At 37.1% G+C, this 12,287-nt stretch overlaps 1 protein-coding gene across 1 annotated transcript in view; it reads right to left on the bottom strand.

Annotated features, from left to right (window-relative positions):
• RNF17 (ring finger protein 17) overlaps positions 1–10,628 on the bottom strand; it is a 132,420-nt gene extending 121,792 nt beyond the window's left edge. Inside the window, exons 1-3 of the mRNA XM_069079711.1 lie at positions 10,439–10,628; positions 7,845–7,939; positions 2,615–2,706 (exon numbers count right to left, since the gene is read on the bottom strand). Of these exons, the coding sequence (XP_068935812.1) occupies positions 2,615–2,706; positions 7,845–7,939; positions 10,439–10,628 (377 nt within the window). The remainder of the gene's footprint in view (positions 1–2,614; positions 2,707–7,844; positions 7,940–10,438) is intronic.
• Positions 10,629–12,287: the final 1,659 nt, after the last annotated feature.

Genomic DNA, 12,287 nt, shown 5'->3' with positions numbered 1-12,287 from the left:
CACACACACACACACACACACACACACACACACACACACACACACACCTTAAGAAATTCTTAATGACTGATCCTATTGTTCACTCTCAACTTCTCTGAAAAATTAACCTGCTACCCATGGTTCCTTGAAATTCTCTCTTCCTACAAGATCAGATTTAGAGCTAGAAGGAACCTTGAAAATCTTCTTGTCCAAAACCCCCATTCTGTTACATTTTATATTCTTGTTTTCTTTCCCACTTCTATGATTGCACTTTTCTTTGAGTTCTTTAAACATAAGGATTTTCCAAGGTCTATTCTTAACTATTTTTTTCTATATTCTCTCTGATTAGCTTATTTTTTATATCCATGGCTTCAAATATCAATGCTTTGGGAACAATCCCCAAATCTAAAAATTCCTCTGGTCTTTCTGCCAAGTTCCAGATCCACATTTCTAAGTCAGCTGGATACCTCTAATTCGGAGTGCCTACCAGCATCTCCCAACTCAACACATAGAGAACTAAACTCATTTCCTTGTCCAATCCATTTCGAGATTGGACAGTCTGACATCATAAATCCCCTAGTTTATCATACATAAAACCTGAAGCATCTTTTGACTCCTTTCTCCTTCCTACCTCCCCCATTCTGGTCAGGTACCAAGTCCTGCTAATATTATTCCATCTATATACACTCATTGCATTAATCCCCATTACTATCACCAAGATGCAGGCCAATACCACATGCCTAGATCACTGTGTCAGTTTTCCAACTGGTCAAAAATTTCAATAGTTATCTACAGTCTAACAGACTAACTTCATTCAAGGCACTTATGGTCATTCCTTCCTTAAAGCTGTTCTCCCTGGCTCTTCCCAATCTCTGTCCATCAAAATTCTACCCATGTTAAAGTCACCTTTCCTTCACAACTATGCTAGCTTACATTCATCCCTATTCTGATGCTGTTCAGCACATTCTTCATACCATTTATTCAGGTATTTAACTGAGTAACAGTATGGCATTGAGGCTAGAGAGCTGGATTTGGAGTCAGTAAGACCTAGGATTGAAATATGTCTTAAAAACAAACTAGCCCTATAGCCATGGGTCACCAGAGCCCCAGGCAACTGATTTATAAAATGGATATAATAGCTACCTCCAGGGTTATTATAAGGATCAAATAAAACTGAAAATATAAAACACTTTACAAACCTCTAAGAACAACATAAATGAGCTGTTATTATAAGGTTTTATGTTACTCCTTAATTGTTTTATGTCACTGTGTTTATCAGGGTGGTCTTTTTTGTGCCATTGTACAAAAGATACAGTATATCTTTAAAAATTAAAAGTTCAGGGCCCCCATAATGAGTAGCCAAAACTGCCACACAGGAATGTGAATTCTCCCATCCCTCCAAAGTTTGGATTTGTAGACACTTTGGTAAGTGCCTGTAGGGGTCAGGTTTTCCACAGGTTTAAAATGTCCAGTTTTAAGGGCCTCCTTCTAGGGTTTCATGATTTGGCCTTTGACACATGAGAAGAGGGTGAGGCTTCCTTCATGTGTTTATACCAGCCTTTAGAAAACCCTCACAGGAGGCTGCAAAGGCACTCCAAAGAGCTTCATTAGCATAATTCACCTCTAATGCACTAAAGCCACTTGTCTCAGTCCTATCTCCACATAAATAAGCAGAATCTGCAAACCAATGCAAATTAGTATTAGTTTTGAAATGTGGACTCATTTCCTGCTAGGGTCATGATAATGTTCCTTCATCCTGAAAATGCTTTTTTCATCCCAACTCTGCCAGTCCAATTCTGACTTATCCTTCCAGACTCATGGATTCTATCTCCTCACACTTCTCATTTCTGTAACTTTTTAAAGAGTTAATAAATTTTTTTAAGTTAAAGGTTTTATGGAAGTATTAGGTAGGCTTTAAGTAAGAATGATGGAGAAACTTTTGCAGGCTGATCTTTTTGGGTACTAAAATGGAAAAACTTCAAGAAAAGTAAATTCCACCTCTCTACCACCACAGAAAACTATGGGAAATTAGAAAAGGATCAAACTGAAAACAGGCATAACTATGATAATAAATAAGCAAACATGGTATGCATCTAGTTGGGTTCTAATGCAGTTGTGTTCTAGGTCACTCTTCTTCCTCCCATATACATACAATGCATATAATAACATGTTCAAGTCGTTTCCCATTCTTTCCTACTTTTCTCCCATCTCCAAGCTTTTTTTGGTTCCCAATTCTAACTATGCTAAACTCTTTATAGCCAGAAAAGAAAAAGTAACCAGATAATCTTGTTTTACCAAGAAGTTCTTGCCTGTTCTTCATCCTTTTCTTAGGACTGAGTTCTGTTTAACTCTCAGCTTTCCCCTTGTTGTTCTGGAAAGCCTTATACTTTTGTATTCCCTGAAAATGAAGAGCCAGCTTTGCTCCCTTTATCTCCAGTGATAACAATCAACAACTGAGAACACGCCTAAGAAACAACACTCTACAAGCAAAATCACAATTAACTGAGAACATTAAAGAATGTTATGTACATGATTTACAGTTTGCTGACCTAATATTTTTTGAAAAGAATTTCAGCTTTCTAAACTCAAGTGCTCAGATAGCCCATTTTAGAATTTAAACATCTTCAAAACATACTTTTTAGGCTGAAACTTTTCTTCATAAGCATCTTCTTCAGCATACTCATCTAAAGGATAGTATCCTGGTCTTCTATTCATAGTTGTAACCACCTTTGAAAAAGAAAAAAATAGAGTTTTTAGTGGCAGTAAATACTCTTTCCTGTTTAACATCAAAAAAAAAATCACACCATAAATTTTCCTTCCTAAATGAGAGTCTAGAATACAAATCAGAAAACAGAAATACTATACTGAATCCAAGATTAAAACTACATGAAATATATAACGTGCACAATTTTCAAAATTAGAATATGGTGAATTTGTACAAAACAGTGCTCCTCTGTCATTTAACACACAGAATGAAACCCCAAATACTCATCTGAAAGATACAGAATATAAGAAAAATGATTCAAAGAAATCTGGAGACAAAATAAGACAGAAGGTATAATAGAAAGCCTCAGTGATGGACTTAGTGATGGGATGTGAACCCAAGTCCTTCCTGTCTACAGTATTTACTTTGTGTGTGAACTTGGACAAATCTCTCTAAGCTCCAGTTTCATTTATTTATTTTGTAAAAATGGTAGATACTTGAACTATGTGTCTTACAAGATTACTGTGAGGAGTGAATGAGACAATTATCTGCATATTTTGCAAAGCTTAATGTGACATATTCAGATACTAATAATACAAAAAGTTTCCATGTTTCTAGAGAAACAGCTTACTATATTGTTTTCAAAGTAACTGCAAATTTCCTTTAGAAGTGACTGTGTGGATTAAATATTTTATAGAACACTTCAGCTACTTAATTCCTAGAAAACAAAAAAAGGCACAAAATAAACACAACTAATTATATACTAAGATCTATATTATTGTACTCATCAATAAATTCCAGCATCTTTCTATTGTCTCTCACATCAAATGTAAATTCTTCTTTAGCATTTAAAGCTGCAGGCAAGTTGGATCCAGCCTACCTTTCTCCAGGTATATGACTAATCAACTTCTTTATATTCCAATCAAACCGACCTATTCCCATAATATCATGTTTTTCATCTCTGTGCCTTTGCATAGGCTCTCCTCCAAGCCTAGAATGTACTACCTCCTCTCCTTAGTCTTGTAAAAGCCTTAACCATCTTCAAGGATCAGGTCATAAGCTACCTCCTACCCAAGGCCTATTTGGATCTCCTCCTCAGTTGCTACTGCTCTACTCCCCAGAAAATACTTTATAGATATTTCATATGTTAATGTTATTCCCCTCTAGAAGAATAAGTTCCAAGAAAGCCAGGTTTGTGTTCTTATATTCAATATGTGGCACTTAAAGAAAAGGGAAAGGAATAAGCATTTATACAATGCCTGGTATGTACCAGACCCCGAGTTAAGTGTTTTTACAAATATCTCATTTAAACCTCTCAACACTACATGGTAGGTGCTTTTACCCCCATTGTACAGTTGAGGAAACTAAGACAAACAGATGTTAACTTGCCCAGGATCACACAGCTCTTAAGTGTCTGAGGATGGATATGAACTCAAGATTTCCTGACACCAGACTCAGGCCCCTATCCACTATATCACCAGCTCCAACATATATTTGTTGAATTAACTGCTACAACAGTTAAAAAGGTCCAGAGGATACTAGGACCAGAACAATTGGAAACAAAAGGTTCCAGTAAATATGGGTCATATATTCCAGAAAGTAGACATTTTTTAGCTCTTAGGAAAAGAAAGAGTATTTCTAAAGTAATATTATATCACAGTATCTATAGAGATCTATAGAACTCATATAGTTTGTCTTGATGTACTGAATGTTTAGTTTTTAGCATCTTCTTTACAGTTTTCTTACATATGTCAAGGAGACTTTTTTTTTTTTTTTTAAGTAATTGGGGTTAAGCAACTTGCTCAAGGTTACACCGCCAGTTATTTCTGGGTGTGGTGCTAAATATCTGAGCCTGGATTTGATCCAGGTCATCCCGACACTGGAGCCGGTGCTCTTACTTGCTGAGCCACCTGGCTGCCCCTAGGAGACTGTTTCTTAAGGAGCCACATTTCTTTTTCTTTTGGTTCTGCTTTACAATGATAATCTGAGATGGTCTTGTGAAGGGACTCCTTGAACTTGTTTTGAGTTGTCCTATTTTCTAAAGAGGACTGAACTCCACCTTGTTCCAAATTGATATCCAGCCATTAGTAACTGTTCTGAGTCCATCCATTCAGCTAGTTTAAGATGCTTTTTAACTGTATTACATAGATGTGCTATATGCTTTCCCTCCATATTTTCCAAAAGAAAAGCATGAGAAACTTTATCAACTGCTTTGCTCACTGGTTGTGCATGCTTACAGGTTGGATATATTTCTGTATTAGTACATTGACTTTGTTTCAGTCTTAGGATTGGCTGGTTTCTTTCAGTTTCATTTTACTTCTAATCATTGTTTTTATCCTTTGATGTCTCTAGACACCTACGTTTTCAACGAGGAAAGGGAAGAAAAAAACACTTTAGTGTAAAAGTGTTTGTGAGAAGGACAACAGGACTTTGAATGGCACTGTTTGATTAAGATTATGAAGAGAAAGAAGAGAAAAGGAAGATCAGGATAAGGAAAAGAAAAAGCAAAGAAACAAGGAGAGAAAGGGTACAGAAGAGAGTTATGTGATGATGAGCTCACAACTCAAACAAGATCTTGAAAACATTAACACCTATAAGTTATGAAATAATAAGCATTCTTTTAGCAAGGTAGAGCTTGTGACATATACCCTTCTGCCTTCATTTAGAGTAACAGGTGAATCTGGTATTGTGGTTGTCATTTCACTGATGAGTGTTCTTTCCACTGATAGTGAGGCAAACTCCTCTAGATTTCTTTATGTGATGTGATTCTTATCCATTTTGACCTTAAGTCTTTCACAGAGGACCTATCTTCTTGTTTTATTGTCTCTATATACTGATGTGCTACTTCAGCTATTATCTTATTTTCTATATATAAAAGGAAAAGACAAATGGGTTGGTCACAGAGATCTTTAATTATGTTTATGCCACTTTTTACACCCAAGTTATCTCTGGACAAGATGCACACTCCTTGCATCTACTAAATGAGTTATCATTACCATTTCGGTATTCTGTAATTTATAATTACCAATTAATTTGTGAAATTGGTGGGAAAAACCTTCTTAAATATAAATCATTTCTGTGAAGACTCAAGATTTTTTAAAAATTCATATATCCACGAAAAAATTAAAAATGAATGTTACAAAATTGCAAAGAAAAGGCATGGCTCCAAAGAAAAGAGGACACTGGGGCAAACCAGGTAGCATAGAGAGTAAGATCACTCGCCCCAGTGTCGGGATGACCTGGGGATCAAATCCGGGCTCAGACATTAGCACCCACCCAGCAATACCTGGCCATGTAACCTTGAGCAAGTTACTTAACCCCAACTGCTTTAAAAAAAGAGATGACATCTCAATTTTGCAAAGGTAGGTAGGTTTTTGTATACGTGGGTGTGGAACATTTTATATATATGATTAAAAAAAAGTATTTATCAATTTTGCTGATTTTTTTTCCTAAAAAAAAAAAATCCTCTGTTAAATGGGTTGGCTCTCTGAAAAGGGGAACGATACAATTTGGTAATGGAAAAACAAAAGGTATCTATTTTAAAATTTTTAAAATTCAAATGTTGTATAAATGGTAGCTGGAGAGATGCCAACCTGCATTGGGAGAAATGTTAAAAAGACAGATCTAGTTTTTCTATTTCTCTACATTCGCTGTATTTAAAAACAAGAGCCAGCATTACATTTAATAAGGATAAACTAAAGTACTTTCTAATAAGTTCACAAATAAAGCAAACATGTCCATTGTAAGCACTTCTTTATGACATAGTACTAGAAATACAAGCTATGGCAATAACATATTAAGGGAATATGCATTGGTGAAGACAAAACAAAATTATCCTTTTGTGTAAATGTGATGGTGTACATAAAGAACTCTAGGGAGAAGTTAATTAAAAATTAATTGAAATAACTTTAGCAAAGTCATAGATAAAAAATCCCTCCCACCAAATAAGCATTTCTGTATGATATCAATAAAACCCAGCAGGAAAAGATAGTAAGAGAAATTTCATTTAAAATGCCTTCAGAATGTACAAAATACTTGGGAATCTACTTATCAAGACATATACAAGAACTATATGGATACAAGTATTAAAGAAATACAGTCAAATAATTGGAGAAATATTAATTGCTCATCATCATCTGTAGAAGCGGAGCTAAAAAATAAAGATAATAATACAACCTAAATTAATTTAATTATTCAGTGCCATACTAAACTACCAAAAGATTACTTTATGGAACTAAAAATATAACAAAATTCATCTGGAGAAACAAAAGGTCAAAAATCTCAAGGGAAATAATGGAAAAAAAAGGGGGGGAAAGCTAGCAATACTAGATCTTGAACTATATTATAAAACATCAAAAACAATTTGGTACTGGTTAAAAAATAGAGAGGTCATCAATAGGACAGATTAGGTATAGAAAATACAGAAGCATGTATTTATTTAGCCTAGGGTCTGATAAACCCCAGTTACTGGGGTAGGAGCTATTAGGTAGGTAGGAAGGGACATCACTATGCAGTTTAGTAGAAATTAAATTTACCCCATACACCAAAAGAAGTTTCAACTGATATATGACTTACATATAAAATATCATATCATAAAACAAATTTATACAACAAAAATGTTGTGAAATGAACAATTTTGAAAACTTAAGAACTCCAATCAATACAATGATCAAATATAATTCTAGAAGACTGATGAAGATTGCTGCCACCTGATGGCAGAGAAGTGATAGACTAACATGCAGAATAAGACCAATATTTTTGTATGTAGGCAATGTGGGGAATTATTTTGCTTAACTAAGCTTATTTGTTGAGGCTTCTGTATTTTCACCCCAGGGATAGAGAGGAATGACTGGTTGAGGAGAAAAAATACTTGATAATTGGGGGGAGGGAGGGAATTAAGTTATTATATGGATAGGTTGGGCTCTCAGAGAGGAGAAGGTATACAATAAGGTGAGTATTGCTGACATGAATTGGTTAAAGTTTCCTCATCCTAAACTTCCTACAACAATGAAAAAATCATGGGTTGGCTTCCTTTCTTCATCCTATCCACAGCAAAGTTATGTCGTTTTGCTTTCTTTTACTTTTTACCTAAACATAAACTAATTTGTTCTTTGTAAAATATTTAGGATATCTAGAACAACAAACAAACAAGACACCTTACCTCACAATCAGGGCATACAACTGTGCTATATTCTTCAGTTACTGACAAGCACAATTCACAATAAGCATGTCCACATTGAAGCTCACGATGGTGGCCTGCCGATGAAAATTAATTCTACATGAATTAATCATATTTGTATAATTTATTAATTTTTTGTTTTCCTAATCAATAAGCAAACACCAGTAAAACACTGGGCAAGTTATCAAACGTAAAATTTCACAACCGAATAATATATTTCTTTTTTATAAACTAAGTTTTAAAAAATAAGAGGTACTAGTACAGTATGGTGAACAGAGCTCACCCTGGAAACAGGAAGACCTAGGTGTGACCCTGAGCGAGGTACCTAATCTCTCAGTAATCTAGGTAACTCTTTAAGATTCTAAATTACAGACTTGTAGTGATAGAGGGAATTCCCTATTATCAATGAATTCATAAGTTCACTCTATAACCCTAACCCTAATAAAACTTTATATTTTCAGATGTAGTTATAAACCTAATTGAATATAAAAAAGCACATAACATTTAGATACTGGAAGTAAAATTACAAACTATTATAACAACATGGTTGTCTCAGTTTTATAATTTAAAATTATTAGCTAAATATGTAAGTAAACTTTGTAGAGTTTTAGGTAGGTAACAAAGAAAATAAAACTTTATATAAATTATGGCTACCTCTCACTCGTAGCCCTGGAAAGCCATGGATATCCTGTTGAAAAATACAGTGGCTACCTGATATAACCAGTAAGATTAAAATTAAGTTGGCAAGAAAATTTTTTCAAACTGTATAAATTTTTAAAGTCTTATGTCCCATGGGGGAAAAAACACCTTAATAAATTAAAATCTTTCAACTGTGTAAATATCTACCAAAGCAGTGACATTTGGTTATTACTAAATTTCTTGGAGAGTACTGAATAGTGGGCAATTCTATAACACAATTTTATAGCTCTAATTTACTTAAAATGCCACACTAAATAATTTACCGACTGATGAAGGCAGACGCAAAACTGGACATTTGTCCTATCCAGGTCATTTGCATATCTTACTTAAACTCCTACCTCACATCCCACATCTTTTTAAAAAAATATACACATCCCAAAAAAGCAACATTCTACTGAAAATACAACCAAGCCTTTAATAGAGGTAAACAAAATTTTCAACTGTTCCAACTTTTAAGTAACTTTCAAATTCTGGCAAGAGATAAAGCATATGACAAGAAAGGCTATCCCACTGTAATGAAAGAGCAGAACTGAGCAAGAGCTGGCTATCAGCGATTGCTTGTTAGTACAAAACAAATTCTTAAAGAGTTATAGTTAAGAGGTGGCATGAAATCATGCTGTAGGCTTAGCAAGCTCTCACCCAAATGAGGGAAGAATAAGTCAAAGAAAGCATATGAGGAAATCTGGTTAACACTGACTCAGGCCAGTACAATATAAGATCAAATGGTGATTAGGATATGCTTTTCAAGTATTACAAGAGGCTGTAATTACACAGCTTGCTTTGCTGTGTCTTGATTTCAACATTATATTAGCTGCATTCTGGGCAACATACATGTGGCTTGCAATGAGTAATGCTATCCTGCTCTGGCAAAAAAAGATGCAAAAACACTTTAAAATTCATTATTTTATTTGATGCTCACAACCACCTTTTGAGGAAGGTGCTGTTATAGTCGTTCTTATTTTGTAGGGAGGTTCTGAGGCACTTACCCATGGATCGTCAGAGTGGGGAGGGGGGAGCTGGCGGAAGGATAATAGCTACATAACTACAGTGTGGCAAGAAGGGAGTCTGGTCTTGCAAACCAGTAACATGTTCTGTAAACTATTACAACGAATACAAAATTGTTCCGTTAGAGGCAAACCTATGCCATCAACCTTAACTAAATCAATAGTTTTCACAACTTGGTGTTCTCTTGGAATCTATCTCAAGAAAACGAATTGGACATCCACAAAAAAGGAATAGAAAAAAATAACCTCAGGACCATTTTGTCACCGTGGGGATGTGCACAAGGTAGCCTTGCAGAAGAAAGACCCTCCCTTGGCTTTGGATTGGGGGCTTTCTTCGGTTCTTATCCTGACTCTGCCACCTTTGACCTGAAATGCCTTGGTCATTTCTTGACCTCAGTTTCCCCATCCGTACAACAAAGCAGCTGAAAACCTCAAAGGCTGCTTTCACCCCTAACTTTAGGATCTGAAGACCCAGGGAATTCACGAAGGGGAAGGCAAGGAGAATGGGAGAAGTAGAGAGAAAAGGAGATGGAGAAAGAGAGAAGGGTAGGAGAGGGGGAAGGAGGGGAAGAAGGGTGGGAGGAAGAGAAGGGGGCAAGAGGAAGGAGAGAAGAGGAGAGGAGAGGAGAAGGAAGAAGAATGATACTGACGAAATTCCCGGGGGGGAGGGCCGCCCAGTTGCCAAGAAGGCCACGGTCCCTCCAACACTACCCCAATCCCTCCCTACCGAGAGGGGCTGCCACCTGTGGGGGCGGGGAGAAGGGCTTAGGGCGGCCACAGCCTCGGCCCAAGGCCGCAGGAGCCTCCTCCCTGCCTCACAGCACGACCGTAGTAGACGAGGGTGGAGAGGGCCTGTGGGCAGGGACTCTCTACCTGCTGCGGCCGTGGAGCTCCTTCCACACCCACTGCACAGGGACTCCACGGGGCCCCAGGGCCGGTTCTTCCGACTGGGAAGCCGGTGAGGAGGAGATGAAGAGGAGAACGCGGGAAGCCGAGCCGTTGAGGAACCCACGCCAGCCATCGCACCCGCAGCAGCTCCCGTAGGTGCCGTTGCCGCAGCCATCTTGTCCACCCAGCTCTGCAGCACGTGCAAACTTGCAGACCTCGTGCGTCTCCCTTGCCGGAGGGCCAATCAGGGCAAGGGGGGGGGGGGGAGGGTTCTCTGTTCAGCCAATCACTGGAGGCAGAAGGAATTTAGTCGTTGTCCTAGGCTGTTTTTCTTTAATCACTTGAGCCGCCTCTGCTCTCGAGCGAGCGTTGGAGGCTGCAAATGTGAAGTGAGGCTGCAATTATGAGAACGAAGGTGATTGACCCCCAGCTGGTACTGCAGGGGGGTGGGCTTTGGGGATGGAGGGACTGGGGTGTGAAAGAGTCTCTACATTCCGTGGTCTGCTCAAGTTTCAGATCCCGCCCAGGGCCCCCAGCTGTTGGGTGACCTAGATTCCCCCATCTACAAAATTATGATTACTGTGTTATTATACAGTAGCATACCCTAAGGTTTTGAGACTCGAATGAGGTGAGGTGCTTTGCAAATTTTGCTATTTAAAGGTGAGCTATTTGCCTGAGCACTGAGCTAAGATAAGTGTTGGTAATGAGGGCTATCAATGGTAACTTTTGGAAAAAATGTTAACTTGATCTTAAGTGAAAGGATATTCATACAGCCTTTATACTGGGTGCCCTTCCTGTCTGCAGTGCTCTCTATCCTCGGTTCCAACCTTCCCTTGTTTTCTTCAGAACAGCTCCTGTCACCTACAACCCCACGTTAATTCTCTCCTAACCTAACCTCAACCCAAGAGCTAGTGCCCTTCCCTCTAAAATGTCCTTGTATTTATTTTGTACACTTAGATATGTGCAAATCTCCCCCAAAAGAATAGAAGCTCCTTGGGTCAGTCAACTCGTCTTAAGTACCTATTATGTATCACAGAACTGTACTAAATCCTGGGGACAGACACAAAGAAAAGCAAAAGATGGTTCCAACCCTCACAGAGATCAAAATCTAATGGGGGAGACAAAATGCAAAGAACTGTGAAGCTTTAAACAGATAGATAGGGATAGGGCAGGAAGGTTTCGTTTTGAATTTGTATTTATCTCTATAACCTGGCATGGTGTTCACAGCAATCATTCTATTACTATGTGAAAAACACCTGTTGAAATTTTTTTAAAAGCACAAAATGATAGCACCTGTTATAAATGAGTAGAAAACATATATAAGGGAAACAAGGTAGTGTCATCTATAAATTTTGTATCTTCACCTCCACCTTATGTAGTTCAGTAATTGAAGAAATCAGGATTTTGGTTGAAACCCAATGTTGCCACTTACTACCACTGTAATATTGGTAAGTTCACTTTATAGACCTCAGTTTCTTCATCTGTAAAAGGGGGTACAGCAAACTAGATGATCTATAAGCCCCCTCTAGTTCTAAATCATACAATCTTATGATATGCCAAAGGGCAAATGAGTTGGGGGATGTATTAATGTATAAATTAATATAATGAATTATTCTATAGTCTATGAAATATACTACATATCATTACATAGAAATATATAATATAAATTTATAAATTATAATTAGTATATACTATATAATTATATTGCAGTATGTGATATAAATATGTGAATTTGTATCATATATATTATAGAAATAATAAATGTGATGACAATATAATAACTAAATTCTTGATTCAGAAGAGTGAGTTGGTGACTGTGACATCAAAGAAAGTT

The sequence above is a fragment of the Petaurus breviceps genome, unplaced genomic scaffold (assembly GCF_028583685.1).
Source record: "Petaurus breviceps papuanus isolate PSGF00001 unplaced genomic scaffold, PetGlider_PUasm1.0 91133, whole genome shotgun sequence".
In the NCBI taxonomy this organism is placed as follows: Eukaryota; Metazoa; Chordata; class Mammalia; order Diprotodontia; family Petauridae; genus Petaurus; species Petaurus breviceps.
Note: the sequence above shows the minus strand (reverse complement) of the source record. Positions and strands in the feature narration are given on the sequence as shown.